We start from the raw sequence: 19280 nt of genomic DNA, 5'->3' as shown, positions 1-19280 counted from the left end.
TGCCCACTCACACCTGATTGGCATCCCATTGACTCGAATTTCACCTTCAAACTAACTGATCATACTTTTGCCACTCACAAATATCTAATATTTGATCATTTTCCTTAATAAATAAATGACCAAGTATAATATTTTTGTCTCATTTGTTTAACTGGTTTCTCTTTATCTACTTTTAGGACTTGAGTGAAAATCTGATGTTTTAGGTCATATTTAGGCAGAAATCTAGAAAATTCTAAAGGCTTCACAAACTTTCAAGCACAACTGTAGGCACAATACATAGAAATAAAAAGGCCGTGTGCCCCCGTGGTTCCTCTCTCAGGTGGGCATTAGCATTTCGTAATCTCTTGGACCAATAGAGTGAGTTTTCCGCATTCGACTTTATAAAATACCGTAAATTGTACGGTAAAATCAAGTCCGCGGGAGAACTTGAACGCGAGTATCTACGGTAAGTAAAGATGCAATGAAATATCAGTCACCCCCACTAATGCTAAGTTAGCTCCTGCCGTTTTCTTTATTTAAATTGTTGTTTTCTCTGCTCTCTCTTTCAGACATTTGGAGTTTAGGAGTCATCCTTTTTATGCTGGTTTGCGGTCAGCCTCCTTTCCAAGAAGCCAACGACAGCGAGACGCTCACCATGATCATGGACTGCAAGTACACCGTCCCGATGCACGTCTCCAGAGACTGCAAAGAGTAAGTAGCCGAGAGGAGAACTCGCGTGAGAAAATAGGAGAGCAGTCGTGGAGAGGATTGGGATGTTGGGCTGCTTTTGCTTTCACTTTTTCTGCCATGGATGAAAGCTTAGCTGACTACGAGGGGGGAAAAGGGAAAAGGAGCCTGGGATGAAAATGTAGTTGGGGGAAACACAAAATAAAGAAGACTTTCATCAAAACTCGAAACAATCGTGTAATCAAAGGACTGTGCGCAAGTCCAAGCCACAGCAAACCTCCCCGACAAGGTTTCCCACATCACTTGTTATAACGTCCAAATCTCAGTAAATTAGAATACCATTGAAAAGTCCATTTATTTCAGTAAATCAGTTCAAAAAGTGAAACTCCTATGTTATAAAGATTCATTCCACACAGAGTGATATATTTCAGTCGTTTATTTCTTTTCATTTTGCTGATTATGGCCTACAGGTAATAAAAACGCTAAATTCAGTATCTCCGAAAATTCCAATATTACAAACTGGATTCCAAAAAAGTTGGGACACTATACAAATCGTGAATAAAAACTGAATGCAATGATGTGGAGGTGCCAACTTCTAATATTTTATTCAGAATAGAACATAAATCACAGAACAAAAGTTTAAACTGAGAAAATGTATCATTTTAAGGGAAAAATATGTTGATTCAGAATTTCATGGTGTCAACAAATCCCCAAAAAGTTGGGACAAGGCCATTTTCCCCACTGTGTGGCATCTCCCCTTCTTCTTACAACACTCAACAGACGTCTGGGGACCGAGGAGACCAGTTTCTCAAGTTTAGAACTAGGAATGCTCTCCCATTCTTGTCTAACACAGGCCTCTAACTGTTCAATCGTCTTGGGCCTTCTTTGTCGCACCTTCCTCTTTATGATGCGCCAAATGTTCTCTATAGGTGAAAGATCTGGACTGCAGATTGGCCATTTCAGTACCGGATCCTTCTCCTACGCAGCCATGATGTTGTGATTGATGCAGAATGTGGTCTGGCATTATCTTGTTGAAAAATGCAGGGTCTTCCCTGAAAGAGATGACGTCTGGATGGGAGCATATGTTGTTCTAGAACCTGAATATATTTTTCTGCATTGATGGTGCCTTTCCAGACATGCAAGCTGCCCATGCCACACGCACTCATGCAACACCATACCATCAGAGATGCAGGCTTCTGAACTGAGCGTTGATAACAACTTGGGTTGTCCTTGTCCTCTTTGGTCCGGATGACATGGCGTCCCAGATTTCCAAAAGAACTTGAATCGTGACTCGTCTGACCACAGAACAGTCTTCCATTTTGCCACACTCCATTTTAAATGATCCCTGGCCCAGTGACAACGCCTGAGCTTGTGGATCTTGCTTAGAAATGGCTTCTTCTTTGCACTGTAGAGTTTCAGCTGGCAACGGCGGATGGCACGGTGGATTGTGTTCACTGACAATGGTTTCTGGAAGTATTCCTGAGCCCATTCTGTGATTTCCTTTACAGTAGCATTCCTGTTTGTGGTGCAGTGTCGTTTAAGGGCCCGGAGATCACGGGCATCCAGTATGGTTTTACGGCCTTGACCCTTACGCACAGAGATTGTTCCAGATTCTCTGAATCTTCGAATGATGTTATGCACAGTTGATGATGATAGATGCAAAGTCTTTGCAATTTTTCGCTGGGTAACACCTTTCTGATATTGCTCCACTATCTTTCTGCGCAACATTGTGGGAATTGGTGATCCTCTACCCATCTTGGCTTCTGAGAGACACTGCCACTCTGAGAAGCTCTTTTTATACCCAATCATGTTGCCAATTGACCTAATTAGTGTTTATTGGTCTTCCAGCTCTTCGTTATGCTCAAATTTACTTTGTCCAGCCTCTTATTGCTACTTGTCCCAACTTTTTTGGGATTTGTTGACACCGTGAAATTTTGAATCAACATATTTTTCCTTTAAAATGATACATTTACTCGGATTAAATGTTTGATCTGTCATCTACGTTCTATTACAAATAAAATACTGACATTTGCCATCTCCACATCATTGCATTCAGTTTTTATTCACAATTTGTTTAGTGTCCCAACTTTTTTGGAATCCGGTTTGTACATAAGATCATCCATCCATTATCCAACCTGCTATATCCTAACTACAGGGTTGTAGGGGTCTGCTGGAGCCAATCCCAGCCAACACAGGGCGCAAGGCAGGAAACAAACCCTGGGCAGAACGCCAGCCCACCACAGGGCACACACACCCACACACCAAGGACAATTTAGGATCGCCAATCCGCCTAACCTGCATGTCTTTGGACTGTGGGAGGAAACCCACGCAGACACGGGGAGAACATGCAAACTCCACGCAGGGAGGACCTGGCAAGAAAAGCCGGGTCTCTTAACTGCCAGGCAGCAGCGCTACCCACTGCGCCACCGTGCCGCCCTACAGAAGATCAATAAAAAAATTATTTTAACACAGAAACGTTGGCCTACTGAACAGTCTGTCCGTGTACGTACAGTGAGGAACATAAGTTTTTGAACACCATGCGATTTTGCAAGTTCTCCCACTTAGAAATCATGGAGGGGTCTGAAATTCACATTGTAGGTGCATTCCCACTGTGAGAGACAGAATGTAAAAAAAATTCAGGAAATCACATTGTGTGATTTGTACAGAAAGTGGGAGAACTTGCACAATTGCAGGGTGTTCAAATACTTCTGTTCCTCACTGTATGCACTCGATACTCAGTCTGGGCTCCTTTTGAATGAATTCCTGGCACTGCTGAGGCGTTATGGGAGCCCAGGATGCTTTGATTGCGGCATTCAGCTCGTCTGCACTGTTGGCTCTGCTGTCTCTCACCTTCCTCTCTTCTCTATGGGGTTTAGGGGTCAAGCGAGTTTGCTGGCCAGTCAAGCCCAGTGATACCCTGGTCATTAAACCAGGTACTGGTATTTCGATCATGTAGACTGGTGTGGTCTGGCGACAAGATCAGCAATGACAATAGGCAAGTATGGCATACCCTACAACTAGAAGTTGTGTAATGTTATGTTAGGGTTAATACCATAGAAATGAACATAAAGAAGCATCATAATTCTGAAGAGACGCCATTTAATATTTTGTTACTTACATTATGCATTCAAGCCATTCCTTGCAGATACTGTAAAGCTTACTCACTGGAAAATGGATGGTGGTGGTTGTTGATGGCACATTCCAAAAAGAAGGAAAGATGTTTTTTTTTTCATTTGTTGCAACATTTCCTGTCTCTCTACTAAAGCTCAAAATATCACTTGTGCATCAGAGTTTTCTCACTTTCTCCGTTTTCATTTTCTATAGCATATCTTACAGTCCAAAGTGCCTCACAACTAATGCCCAGAACTAACATAAACTCAGAGCCTATAAACCATTACAAGCATATTCTCATATTCGTGATGCGCCAATAAAACCTTTGAATATGGCAGATTACAAATGCAAGCAAACTTAATACAGAAGACTTTTCAGACTGGATTAGAACATGGGACCCACAGACAGATGATGTACAAGTAACTGGTACTCTGGGCAGTGCGGGCAGGTGCCAAGTCCTGCTGGAAAATGAAATCGGAATGTCCATAAAGCTTGGCAGCAGAGGGAAGCATGAAGGGCTCTGACATTTCCTAGTAGACGGCTGCGCTGACTTTGTGCTGACTTGATAAAACCCATTGATTGTGTCCACGGTGACACTAAACCATCTTCAGACTGTGCTACTTCCAGTGAGCCGTAGGAGGAAAATGTCCAGAGTTTCGGATGCTTGTCCCTGGCCAACAGGGAAACTGAATGGTCTTTTTCAACAGACCCTTAAGGTTTAACCTTCTCATTTGTCGTTCAGTGAACTTGGGAAGCTTTTCTGAGGGTCCTCAGACCAGCCAGCTGAACTTGATGGTGCCTGGTGCCTTCAGCTTTCTCTGAGGGGTTGGTGACTGAGTACACCGCATGGTACCGAGACAAAAGTTGTGCAGTCGCATAAAGAAGATGCAAGTTTAGAATTTGGCTCGCTTAGTAGATGACGACTACCTTAGGGAGTGGGATGTGAACAGTTTGAAAAACTCCGCACTTTTTAATAGAAATGGGTTTCTCTTACCGTGTGATATCTGACCAGATTGTTGCCGGTTTTATAAAGAATATAGTTGTTCCTCGGTCCTGAGGGGAGACACAGCACACATTCATGTGTGTTAAATGGCGGTCACCTCGGCAGAGAAAACGAGCAAACGTACTTTGAAACAGTTTTATTAGGTAAATATGGTGTCACACACGTGTGCATGGGACGCAGCTGAAGGGCCTGAATGAGTGTAATTCCATGCCAGACCAGGGGGTGGTGGAGTGCAGTAACTCTTTCTTTCACTTCCCTGCAAACCAGTTATGGGAAATTCCGCCTGGCTCCGATGTGGAAGTGGAGGAAGTGACATCACTTCTGGTCCCGGCCCCCAAATGATGACGTCACTTCCTCCACTGTCCTTTAAAACCGCCATCTTTGTGCCAGCAAGTCGGTTCTGTTGTGGACTCCATAACCTATATCACGACTTTTCAAACAGTTTTGCAGTGAGGAGAAACAACATACGGGTGGCAGCCCTAAACTTTTTTGTGTCGTCTTGTCAAGATTGTGACAGCGGGTTAAGACTTGGAGCCGTTTTGTAATTCTTGTCCTGATTGTCAAGTAGTTTTTGCACATATACCTGAACGTACTCCCCTCATACCAGCGCCAGTTTTGGGAGAGTTGGGTTGGATATCGTTGGGCCGCTCCCCAAGAATTATAAATGGTACCAGTACAGGGTGGTCCAGATCTAATTTCATTACGCTATCATTTTTTAAGTATATTACATAAAAAATCACCCGAAAAATCCCGGACCATCGAGAAGTGTGCGAACTGACGACATGAAGAATCGTCTTCGCGCCGAACTGGAATCGTCCCCGCGTAAATCAAAGTCATCCAGACAATCTGGATCTGCATAATTAGATCTGGACCACCCTGTATATAACTTGTCTTTGTAGTTTATGGATACCATAGAGCAAATTTGTCAGCCGCGGTGAAGACTCTGACTGAGGTTTTTATTCATGTAGGGATTCCTCACGACATGTTGTCAGGTCAGGCGTGAAGGAGTCGCGTAATTGACAAGCACAACTGGATTAACAGAGAGATTAAATAAAACGTTGAAGTAAATGATCAGGCGTGTTTGTGACGAGGCGGGTGTTCTCACTCCATACTCCCACTACCTCTTGAACCCGACACCGGATGAGCTGGACAGTGAAAATACAACAAAGCAAGGGCATAATGGGGCAAAAAGGTGCAAAGTTGCTTTTATTTAAAAACCACAAAAACAACCAGTGCTCAAATAAATAGTGCAGGGTTTCCAAAACATCAAATAAATAGGGCAGTCCCTGGGTTACGTACGAGATAGGGACTGTAAGTTTGTACTTAAGTTGAATTTGTATGCAAGTCGGAACAGGTCCATTATTTTAATAAATGCTATTGTTGACCGACTGTAACCAAGTGCTCTGCCAATGAATGATGGAGTTTCACGTCTCTCTGACCTTTTTATTATTTCTACTTTATTTTCAATGGTGATGGTTTTTCTCTTCATTACTATATCACCAGCACTTGCATCAGATTTGTGTTTCAGAGACATTCTTCAAGGGTGAAGACAAAAGGTTAAGATGAGCTCTTCTGCACAGCACTGTCCACACTATCACAGCAGGAAGGCACCCGTCGTCAACACGTCTGATGTACTGACAAGACTTCCTGCTATGTGCATAACAGTACAAGCAGGCTTGCTATTGAGAATAAATGGGAGTAGTTGGGGGGGGTTCACGAACCGCCCACCACACAGTCACCTTCACTACAGTATGCTGCCTGCAGCGTCCGCCCACCGAGAATGAACAGGGTGCGGCCAAAGGCGGGTAGTGAATCCACTGCTGCCCCCATTCAACAGGCAACCACACTACGATGCTACCCCCTCTCTGCCCCATTCACCCTCAATAGGCTCGGTTCATCCACAACCAGGTCACTGCTTGCAGCATCACCAGCCACCCACTGAGAACAAACGGGGCAGCCGTTTGAGGGACATTGCAAGGCTGCGTCCATTTGGAACTGGTAGGACAAAACTTGACATTCCTTTTAGAGAGCTGATCATGAGGTCCTTCTTTCACTCATGCATCGTCATCTACCCCTGGTGTTCTGGACTGTGTTGTTTGTGTTTCCAGTTTTATTGTTAAGTTTTTATTGTTTTTCGAGCCATGTTATAAGTTAATATCACCACTGGGGGCTGGCAGGCTTACATGTGCAGTTTGGCGGTATTGTGTGTTCTTTTTAAATTGTTGGATTGATACAGGGGTGGGTTTACAGTTGTTTCTATGGAAAAAGACATGCAGGTTATGATTATTACTATAGTTTTATGAACTCAGAGTGCACTTGGGTACAATCTCATGAGTGCTCAAATTTCCAGCATTGCATACTCACAACTGACCCCTGTATATTTATCATTACCTAAATATTTGTGTGTGCGTGCCGGGTCAAGTCAGGGTGTGTTCCTGGGGTCCTCACCATAAAATAAATAAATCGCCACCAATCTGAGTGTCACCGTGACTGCTTTATGAACACAGCGTGTAAGTCAGATTGCAGACGTTTCTTCTGTTTCTAAGAAGGCTCCAAAAATGTTGCACTTGTTTAATTATTTTTCCTTCTTTTCTTTCCTTCTGCAGCCTAATTAACAGGATGCTGCAAAGAGACCCAAAGAGACGAGCGTCCTTGGAAGAGATTGAGAATCATGCCTGGCTACAAGGGGTCGACCCGTCCCCGGCTACAAAGTACAACATCCCACTCGTGTCTTACAAAAATCTCTCGGAGGAAGAGCATAATGGAATCATACAGCGCATGGTCTTGGGAGACATCGCCGACCGCGAAACGATTATTGAGTAAGTGTGCGATTGTTTGGGAAGTCTGAAATGTAACACAGGTCTTCACGATACCTGTGATTGTAGGAATAGCTGAGTGGGGGGATTTTGATTTTGAACCCCACCCGAAATAAACTTGATTTGATGGATCATAGGTGGAATTAGGATTCATGTGCTTTCTCATCCCCATCCCAAAGTGAATTCCTGGCTACGCCCTTGTGTATCATGGACACCGACCTTCAAAGGCATCTTCTCCATAGGGTTTGCTTGCACATATCACTGTAGGTGGCAAACAGAAGATGAAAAACATCACGTTTAAGAATCGCCTGATCTGAAGAGTGATGGGGCCAGTATGGGCCACCATCAATCTGGTGATTGATCACAGCGTGGATGATTTTCGGTCTTCACCTTGAAGCTGCTCTTTTATAGCTTGGATGGCAAAAGTGTATAAAACAAGAACAAAATATTGACCTTCAACAAATAGAATAGCGAGGTTTTCACAGAATACTCCATGTTTTTTTTATAGTGACTACTGAGAAAATATCTCATGTCTTATGCAGAACGGGGATAATAAAGGTTCTGATAGAAGTTTACGGTGACCAACGCTGGACCACAGCAAACAATATCAAAAACGTCCATGAAAAAATAAAATCTCACTTTACTCTTGTTGCATATTCCACAGGTCATGTCACCCAGCCATGCAAAACGCACGCATATTTTTGCAAAAATATTGTTCAATAAATAATTTATGAACAGGAAATGCATTCAAACAGGGCTGAGCTTTTGAATTGAAGATCTACTTCTCCCTCTCATTCATTGGTCAAGAGTCCCGTCTTCAATTCAAAACCTCAAACTTCTGTCAACACGCTTCTGTTCACACTGTTCAGATATTTCCGGGAAGTATTTATTTAACAATATTAGAACATAATATGCATGCATTCTGCACACATTGGATGATTTGGCATGTGGGTGAGGCACACCATGTCCTCCCATGTGACTTCCAGGACCACTTCCACCAGCGACAGCTTGTCACGTCTTAGCATCAGCCCAAGAAAATCTCATTCAGTTTGGCAAATCCAATGAAGGTGAATTCTTTTGACTCGTTTTCAGGAGAGGGTTCAGTTTGAACTCGAGTGACGCATTGCTTGTGCAGTCGTTGAGCCGCAAAAAGAGTGTGTGTTGAAAGCAAATAATTGGTTAGTAATTCGAGAAAAGCCAAGCAAAATGACACCTTTTATTGGCTAACTGAGCAGATTACAATATGCAAGCTTTCAAGGCAACTCAGGCCCCTTCTTCAGGCGAGATGTAATTGGTTAGTAATTAGAATTATCTTTTTTACGATTTAAGTTTGTGTGACTAATTTGTTGAATATATAAACATATTAGTTTAATATTCTGTTCAAAATGTAATTCCAACAACAACTTGGTCATAACAAACAATTGATACGTTCTAATTTACAGTAAATACAATCCAATTTATTTCTGTATAGCCTAAAATCACACAAGAAGTGCTGCAATGGGCTTTAACAGACCCTGCATCTTGACAGCCCCCCAGCCTTGACTCTCTAAGAAGACGAGGAAAAAAACTCTAGTAGGGAAATGGAAGAAACCTCGGGAAAGGCAGTTCAAAGAGAGACCCCTTGCCAGGTAGGCTGGGCGTACAGTGGGCGTCAAAAAGAAGGGGGTCAATACAGCACAACACACAGAACAGAACACAAGTACCGCTTATACTCACGTTTCAGTTCTCTGGCGGGTAGGTTGAGACTTAATTTTACCGTATAATTTCTGGTGTTTTATAATGTCGGTCGTATAAGTCGAATGTGGAAAACTCTATTGACGCTATTGGTCCAAGAGATTATGATACGCTAATAGCCACCTGAGAGAGGAACCACGGAGCACACGGCCTTTCTTTCCTATGTATTGTAATAGTTTGTAATACCCAAACTATTTCCGAAGCGACGTTGGCACTGATTTGTGTTTTTTGTACCTCATACACCTTTATCGTAAGAGCATCCCGTATCTACGAAGGAGCGTTCGATCAGAAGAAAATATGAAGCTGGTTTTGAATTAAAAGTCGTTGAAGTGGCGAAAGAAATTGGTAACTGAGCTGCTGCAACAAAATTCAATGTGTCTGAGAAACTGGTGTGTGATTGGAGGAGGCAAGAAGATGTGAAAAAAATTTAAGTGTCGTATTTTTGAACGGGTGTATAAGTCGGGGTCTGATTTTTATGATCAATTTTTCGGGTTTCTAAACCCGATTTATACGCAATGTGACATAGAGGGCGCTGTCGCTCCTCCAAACCCACAGTCACCACGTCCAGACACCAGGTAAAAGTACCAGAAATAATTTTGTTTTCATCAAATAATGTGCACAGAGCTCCTCCGCCTCCACAATACACAATAATCAATACACAATAATAATCAACAATAATCCTCCTCTCCACCCAGCAGCTCCGTCACACTTCCTCCCAACTTCGGCTCAGCTTGTCCTTTAAATAATCCGTGACCCGGAAGTGCTCCTGTCCTTCTGTCCACGTGATCCAATAGCACTTCCGGGTTAAATGAAGACTTGTATTTTCTTCAGCCCAGAAGTACTTCTGTCCTTCCGTCCCCATGACTTGGGAGTATTTCCGGGTTATAATAGAAACGACAATCCTTGTGTCTCCCTGCAGTGTCCCCTGGTGGCACCCACGGTATCCAGCAGGGCTGTGAAGCTGAACTCCATTTTCCATGATGCCCTGCGGGAACCCGGGGCACTTCCATGTTTTAGGGAGGACTCCATCTAGTGGCGTGGATGTATTGGCCGGGATAAGCTGCCGGCCATCTCTCACAGCGAGTATATAATAACAACAACAACAACAACATTTATTTCTATAGCACATTTTCATACAAACAGTAGCTCAAAGTGCTTTACATATTAAAGAATAGAAAAATGAAAGACACAATTATAAAACAGAATAAATCAACATTAATTAACATCGAATAAGAGTAAGGTTCAATGGCCAGGGGGGACAGAAAAAACAAAAAAACTCCAGGCGGTTGGAGAAAAAATAAAATAAATAAAATACAGTTATCTTCAATACAATATAATAGTGCAATAGAAATATTACAAGTACAGAGCAGAATTCAACAGGAGATGACATCACGTATGAGGATGCCGATTGGTTCAGAGTCCTGGAGACCTCGGCCATCAAGCTGCCTCTCCCTATTGGCCAATCCACAACTGAGACAGCACTGGGCCAGCCAATCCAATGGAAGGACCCTCTCTACCCAATGATTCCTGTGTTAATAAACGTGTTCTTGGTGCGTCGTACTTGCGTAATGAAGATAGTCATTGGTAACGGAGTCCTCGTTGGCTGGTGATAATTCAGTTCAGCCTCAAACAAGTCATCAATGAATGAGAGTCCTGAATCAGACACACATGCTGTAAACATCCAGCCGCGACATGAAAGACGCCGACAGCGTGATGCGTGTGCTACGCCAATCCTGTTCAGCTCTGCTGAGTCGATTTGTGTGATTCGCTGAAAGGATTTGTTTGAAAAGAACGAGTCGTTTGAGAACAACCTGTCACTAAAGGTAAATTACTTTAGCAGTAATCTAAAGAGTTTGGTGTTCAGGTTTTAACTGCTACATAACTTGTTGCCATTTCATCTCAAGTGATGCCACAGGAAAGGACTGGATAGTTCTGTATGGTACTTGGTGACTCTCTGCCATCATCTTCAGCCACACTTCATGATCTGCGTGCTTTTGTTTTTTAATGCAGCGTTTTAGGTCAATTTCATTAGATCTTAACGATTTTTATTTCCTTTCTCTAAGGGCTTTGGAAACCAACAAGTACAATCACATCACCGCCACTTACTTCCTGCTAGCGGAGAGGATCTTGAGAGAGAAGCAAGAGAAGGAAATTCAGAACCGCTCTTCAAGCCCCAGCAATATTAAAGCGCAGTTCAGGTGAGAGCAAAGAGGCAGAAGGCGGGTCTAAGTGAACTTTGACCTGTGTTTCTTACAGGTTATAAAGCATGGACGATAATGTGACAGAAAGCTGAGCGAAACTGTAAGTGCTGGTCGAGTGTCACACCAAATAGACCCACAACCAGGCCTCACCCCAGGCAGGCAGACAGTGCCCACTCTCCACAGGCAGGCTTCAGACCATTTGTCACATGTAAGAATAACACGCAGTGTATTTTCCATTCCAACAAATGGTGCATACAACCAATGCTGTAATCTAATAAGGAAAACTTTAAATAAAAGAAAACACTAAACCAATGAGAAATAGCTGATGGTCTGACCATAGGGGGTCTCAAACTTGGGTCCATGTAACCTCATTACAGCTGTTTATGGAATTTTGTATTTATTTACATGATTCATTCCTGCTGATGTTTACAGCAATGACAAAAGATCACCAGGATGTTTTATGGGCTCAAATGAGATTAGTACTACATTATTATTATTATTATTCTTTTTTATTTCCTATAATGTTTTAAATTTTATGTACTAGGTTATTATGTAAGTATACCGTTTGTTATAGGATTTTACTATTGGATTTTCAAGAGCAGTGCTAATGTTTTTGATGCACCACCTGTTGGAATGAAAAATGCAATGCATTTTTTATAGTGCATGCAGCAGAAAATACATTCAAACAGATCGTTTTGGGCGTATTTCTTGTTACCATTTCAAGAGTGTAACTGCTCAGCTGACACAATCCATCTTACATATCGTAAAATGAATACAGGAAGAAGGAGAAAATAAAGGGTTGAGGGCCTGCAGATACCTCATTTAATGCAAAATGGAAAACCAGCAAAAGAAAAAGCTCTACCAGTATGTGACTGAGGATGTTGTTTATCTTTCTGTACCTCCGCTCTGGCTAAAGTGAGTCACTTCATCGTGACCGAGTTCTGTGGCCTCGAGGTTAGTCTGAATGGCATCTTCTGGAATAGTTTGGGAACTCTGGGATTAAACTGGAAGTGATATCAGTGCGTTGCACCCACTGAGCTGCGGGCAAAAGAGCCAAACCCTTTAGCATCCGCGTTTCCTCAGACATGAGCTAGTCATCATCCTTACCTCAATGCCTTGGGGATGCTCCCGATTGGCACGCGTGTGACTGTATATGGATGTGTGTATAGAACTAGAAAGAAATAAATAAATAAATGAAGAGAACTGTTCCGATTCCACCCCTGTAACCTGTTCATGAATATTTACACTTGGCAGTTTTGTCTTGGTGGTTGTTTAATTTTTTATCGTTTTCTTGGTAACTGTGTTTATGCCCAGTTGCCAATAATGTCACGGACATTGGCGGCATGCTAGGTGGCCATGTCCCAGTATGGATTGTAAATCAAATGCCACTCCTCTCTTGTTAGCTATAGTCAGAGGAAAGAACTCTGATTCGGCTTCTGGACTCCTGACTAAATCATTCAGCCACAATTCTAGTTCTACGTATTGGGCTGCAGTTGTTCTACCAGACGGTGGTGGTGAGCGCCCTCTTCTACGTGGTGGTGTGCTGGGGAGGCAGCATAAAGAAGAGGGACACCTCACACCTAAACAAACTGGTGAGGAAGGCAGGCTCTGTTGTAGGCACAGAGCTGGACAGTTTGACATCTGTGGCAGAGCGACGGGCTGAGCAGACTCCTGTCAATCATGGAGAATCCACTGCATCCACTGAACAGGATCATCTCCAGACAGAGGAGCAGCTTCAGTGACAGACTGCTGTCACCATCCTGCTCCACTGACAGACTGAGGAGACCCCACACTATGCGACTCTTCAATTCCACCTGGGGGAGTAAACGTTAACATTATACAAAGTTATTGTCTGTTTTTACATGCATTTTTATTACTCTTTAATATTATTTTTTTATCAGTATACTGCTGCTGGATTATGTAGATAGATAGATAGATAGATGTGAAAGGCACTATATAGATAGATAGATAATAGATAGATGTGAAAGGCACTATATAGATAGATCCTAATTTTAGTATAGTATGCAAGATAGACAGATAGATACTTTATTAATCCCAAGTTGAAATTCCCATACTCCAGCAGCAACATACTGATAATAACAATATTAAATTAAAGAGTGATAACAATGCAGGTAAATGTGAATTTCCCCTTCAGATCAATAAAGTATCTATCTATCTATCTATCTATCTATCTATCTATCTATCTATCTATCTATCTATCTATCTATCTATCTATCTATCTATCTATCTATCTATCTATATCTAATACTACATCACATTACACAGATTCAATTTTAAGTACAATATTCCCCTTTTATCACACATACTATTTCCAGTGGAACACGTTGATCTGTCAGTCGTAGAAGAACACTACCTGAGTGAACTTTTTTATTTTCAATCTTAGGTAAGGTTTATTAAATTTTTAATTGCAAACATAGATATGTACATAAACACTGGAGCAAAATATAGTGGTGGCGAAATGTGTGTGTGTATGTGTGTTGTGTATGGGGGGTGAAAATTACCAGGGGGCGACTTATCCAGACGCCCCGGGGATTGGGCTGGTCAATCCATAAACTCAGTCTTGTTGGTCTCAAACCAAGATGTTGCTCGTCTTCTGGTGCGTTTGGGGTCGTGGTCTTGTTGAAAACCCCAATTTCAAAGGCATTGCCACTTCGGCATTAAGGCAGGGTGAGCTCTTCAAGTATTCTGAGGCATTAGGTGCCTTGAGCATGGGACAGGCGCTATATAAATCAAATGTATTATTATTATTCAAACTGATCCCTGGTATGCGATAAACAGGCCTGACACCACAGTATGAGAAACATCCCCACATCATGATGTTTGTGCCACCCTGCTTCACAGTGTACTGTGAGGCTTGAATTCAGTGTTTGGGGGTCATCTGCGGCCCCCAGATCCAAAAAGAACAATCTTGCTTTCATCAGTCCCCTAAATGTTGTGCCATTTAGTAATAATAATAATTAATAATAATTCTTTGCATTTGTATAGCGCTTTTCTCACTACTCAAAGCGCTCAGCTATTGCTGGTTAAGGGTCTTGCTCAAGGGCCCAACAGAGCAGAGTCCCTATTGGCATTTACGGGATTCGAACCTGCAACCTTCCAATTGTCCGTGCAGATCCCTCCCCTCAGAGCCCTTTTTTTTTTTTTCGACAATGGGACTTTGCGGGGGGCTTCTTGCCGATTAGCTTGGCTTTCACATTGGCGTCTTCTAATTGTCACACAGGTACTTGCAGGTAACTTTAGACCTTCTTTAACCTTCCTGGAGCCGAGTCTTTGCCATTTTGGCTCTTCTTCAATGCATTCCAATGGTAGTTTTCCCGTTTTTCTTCCTCGTCTTTAAGGTTTTGGTTGCCATTTTAAAGCATTGGCAATCATTTAGGCTGAGCAGCCTATTGTTTTCTGCACTTCCTTTTAGGTTTTCTCCTCTCCAGTCAACATTTTAATCAAAGTACGCTGTTCTTCTGAACAATGTCTGGAACGACCCCCAGATTTTCAGAGAGAAATGCGCTCTGACCAGCGTGAACAACATTTGCGGCCTTCCTCCCTTAAATGAGGGCCGCCATTGACACCAAATGAATGAATGACCTCACTCTTTAAACTCCACACTGCTGTTATTTTGAACGATTACATCGTGACTGTTGATTTTCTGTTACTCTACTACATATACAGTTGTGCTTGAAAGTTTGTGAACCCTTTAGAATTTTCTATATCTCTGCACAAATATGACCTAAAACATCATCAGATTTTCACTCAAGTCCTAAAAGTAGATAAAGAGAAACCAGTTAAACAAATGAGACAAAAATATTATACTTGGTCATTTATTTATTAAAGAAAATGATCGAATATTACATATTTGTGAGTGGCAAAAGTATGTGAACCTTTGCTTTCAGTATCTGGTGTGACCCCCAATAACTCCAACTAAAGCGTTTCTGGTAACTTTGATCATTCCTGCACACGGCTTGGAGGAATTTTCACCCATTCCTCCGTACAGAACAGCTTCAACTCTGGGATGTTGGTGGGTTTCCTCACATGAACTGATCGCTTCAGGTCCTTCCACAACATTTCGATTGGATTACGGTCAGGACTTTGACTTGGCCATTCCAGAACATTCACTTTATTCTTCTCTAACCATTCTTTGGTAGAGCGACTTGTGTGCTTAGGGTCGTTGTCTTGCTGCATGACCCACCTTCTCTTGAGATTCAGTTCATGGACAGATGTCCTGACATTTTCCTTTAGAATTCTCTGATATAATTCAGAATTCATTGTTCCATCAATGAAGGCAAGCCGTCCTGGCCCAGATGCAGCACAACAGGCCCAAACCCTGATACTCCCACCACCATGTTTCACAGATGGGATAAGGTTCTTATGCTGGAATGCAGTGTTTTCCTTTCTCCAAACATAACGCTTTTCATTTAAACCAAAAAGTTCTATTTTGGTCTCATCCGTCCACAAAACATTCTTCCAATAGCCTTCTGGTTTGTCCACGTGATCTTTAGCAAACTGCAGACGAGCAGCAATGTGTTTTTTGGAGAGCAGTGGCTTTCTCCTTGCAACCCTGCCATGCACACCATTGTTGTTCAGTGTTCTCCTGAAGGTGGACTCATGAACATGAACATTAGCCAATGTGAGAGAGGCCTTCAGTTGCTTAGAAGTTACCCTGGGGTCCTTTGTGACCTTGCCGACTATTACACGTGTGCCTTGCTCTTGGAGTGATCTTTGTTGGTCGACCACTCCTGGGGAGGGTAACAATGGTCTTGAATCTCCTCCATTTGTACTCAATCTGTCTGACTGTCGATTGGTGGAGTCCAAACTCTTTACAGATGGTTTTGTAACCTTTTCCAGCCTGATGAGCATCAACAACTCTTTTTGTGAGGTCCTCAGAAATCTCCTTTGTTAGTGCCATGATACACTTCCACAAACATGTGTTGTGAAGAGCAGACTTTGATAGATCCTGTTCTTTAAATAACACAGGGTGCCCACTCACACCTGATTGGCATCCCATTGACTCGAATTTCACCTTCAAACTAACTGATCATACTTTTGCCACTCACAAATATGTAATATTCGATCATTTTCCTTAATAAATAAATGACCAAGTATAATATTTTTGTCTCATTTGTTTAACTGGTTTCTCTTTATCTACTTTAAGGACTTGAGTGAAAATCTGATGATATTTTAGGTCATATTTATGCAGAAATCTAGAATATTCTAAATGGTTCACAAACTTTCAAGCACAACTGTACTAGTAAATTATTTGCCACACTGATCAGGATAGAGATGTCGGACACAACTCGAAGTAACCTCTTGTTCTGGTTCCTTGCAGGCAGTCCTGGCCTACGAAGATCGACATGCACCAAGACATTGAGGACAGCCTGGCAGCTTCATCCATCTCCCATCCAGGTGTGCCACAGTCGCCAGCTCGAAGTACTGAGAACCTGCTCAATGGGCATCGGGCCAAAGGTCTTCTGGATCTCGGAAGGCGAGACGAACCCCCCGAGCCCTCGCTGTTGTCACTGACCACTCCAGGCAGTTCCTCACTCCTTCCTCCTCCACTAAGCACGGCAGCCACACTGAAGCCAACCTCCACTGTGAGCGCGGCTGCTGCCAAGGGCCGGACCTGTCTCTTTCGGGTGGAAGAGGATGAAGAGGAGGAGGAGGAAGAGCAGTGGTCATCACCACTGCCCACTCAGGTTGTCCTCCGTCGCAAGCCCTCCATCACCAACCGATTGACGTCGCGCAAAAGCGCTCCGGTGTTGAATCAGATTTTCGAGGAAGAAGGGGAATCGGACGACGACTTTGACATGGAAGAGGGTCTGCCCCCCAAGCTGAGCCGCCTGAAAATGAATATTGCTTCGCCGGGCACCGTCCACAAGCGGTACCACCGGCGTAAAAGTCAAGGACGGGGCTCCAGCTGCAGCAGCTCAGAGACTAGTGACGATGACTCGGAGAGTCGCCGCCGCTTGGACAAGGACAGCGGCTTCACCTATTCGTGGAACAGACGGGATAGCAGTGAAGGCCCACCAGGCAATTCAGGTGGCAATGGGGGCAGCGGTGGAGGTGGTGGACAGAGCAGGCCTTCAGGAGAAGGCAACCCTGGGCCAGACAGAGGTAGCCCTTCAGGTGGAGGTGGAGGTGGCAGTGGGGGAGGAGGAGGCGGCGGCGGCGGAGGAGGAGGAGGAGGAGGAGGAGGAGGAAACAAAGGTGAGGGAAGCCCACCTAGCAGCTCCAGCGGAAGCACCAACAACACCTCGGGCTCCACCCGCAGTTGCTCTCATTCGTCCCCTAAGACTGCAGGAGAGTTGGTGGAGAGCCTGAAGCTGATGAGTCTCTGCTTGAGCTCCCAGTTTCATGTTGGCAACGGCAATGGAGGTGGGGGGGGCAAGTACATCATAGACCCCCAAAACAACTTGAACTTTTCTAGCGTCAAAGTGCAAGAGAAGTCATCGTGGAAGATGTGCATCGGTTCCAACGGCAGCCTGGACAAGAGTTCGCCGTCGAGCGCGGCGGCCGCCCTCAGCGCAGCACTTAGCAGTAAGAAGTCTTACCCTGACCAAACGGCGATCACCTTCAACGAGCTGGACCTGGCCAAGGAGAACAACATGAATCTGAAGAACAATGTCCTGCAGCTACCTCTGTGTGAAAAGACAATCTCTGTGAACATTCAGCGGAACCCGAAAGACGGGCTGCTCTGTACCTCCAATCAAACCAGCTGCTGCCAAGTGATTTGACGGTTGCTGTGCCAGCTGTCTGTAGCATATCCTTACTTGACGATACCATTCTTCCAGTCGAGAACTGTGAAAAAAAACGTCTCGCGAACGCCCTCTTTTCATTCGTCTTAAGCTTTTTTTATGTAATACGGCTTCAGGAGTTATTTATTGGAGATTTTTATTTTTGCCATTTAGATTGACAATGCATGAAGGGCTGCATGCTGCTCGATTCCTCTTTGGTTTTTCTGCCTCGTTTAACTAACACCTTCCTTCCTTCCCTTCTTCTGTTTTTATGCCCCCAATTTGTTTTGTCGTTGTGTCATCTGCTCTCCCCTCTGTGTGTCTGTGTGTGTGTGAAGAGGTGGAAATACAAACTTTGGGCTTGCACTTTTTTGACCAAAAACTAAGGAGAAAAAAAATAAATACAGAAAGTCCAGGGGGGCCAAATGCCGACGGCTTCATAGTCAGCACTTAAGGAGAAATGAAATAAAGGGTCAAAAAAGAGCGCGGCCCTCCACGCTCTGTGGAATGTGAGGGTTAAGTGGAAGAGTTTGTGTCCGACGGAGAACCAAAGCAATAACGACGTAACCACGAAGGAAGCTCTTGGCCTCCCTTCTGGTATTCCACGGCTTTTTTTTTTTTATTATTATTATTATTATTTTTTTTTTTTACAAATGCACTGAATCTTAACGTATGTCGAGTTCCCACACTGACGAGTCTTAAATTAACCACGACCAATGGGAAACCCGTCCTGACGAAAAGGGTACAAAATCATAGGGGGAGTCGAAAAACGTAAGAAAAGAAATCTACGACACTGGATGACCGCGGACGAGTCGAACGAAAAGAGCCGTTCCGTAACAAAATTGCACACAGACAATCTTTTCTATCCCCATCGCCGTTTGGCTTTTTAGTCAGAGAGCAAATAAAGATATCGGTTTTATTTTTTCTAGTGTTTATTATCCTTTTTATAAATTTGAAACGGTGGGTAGGGATGTGGCACAAATCTTTGTGTGTTCATGGTCTT

At 43.4% G+C, this 19280-nt stretch overlaps 1 protein-coding gene across 1 annotated transcript in view; it reads left to right on the top strand.

Moving 5' to 3' along the window:
* Nucleotides 1-18892, top strand: part of snrka (SNF related kinase a) — a 137602-nt gene extending 118710 nt beyond the window's left edge. The window contains exons 3-6 of the mRNA XM_039737366.1: nt 549-690; nt 7387-7599; nt 11394-11528; nt 16873-18892. Coding sequence (XP_039593300.1) covers nt 549-690; nt 7387-7599; nt 11394-11528; nt 16873-18277 — 1895 coding nt within the window. The 3' untranslated portion in view covers nt 18278-18892. The remainder of the gene's footprint in view (nt 1-548; nt 691-7386; nt 7600-11393; nt 11529-16872) is intronic.
* The last annotated feature ends 388 nt before the right edge of the window (nt 18893-19280 follow it).

This window comes from Polypterus senegalus, chromosome 15 (assembly GCF_016835505.1).
Source record: "Polypterus senegalus isolate Bchr_013 chromosome 15, ASM1683550v1, whole genome shotgun sequence".
In the NCBI taxonomy this organism is placed as follows: domain Eukaryota; kingdom Metazoa; phylum Chordata; class Cladistia; order Polypteriformes; family Polypteridae; genus Polypterus; species Polypterus senegalus.
Note: the sequence above shows the minus strand (reverse complement) of the source record. Positions and strands in the feature narration are given on the sequence as shown.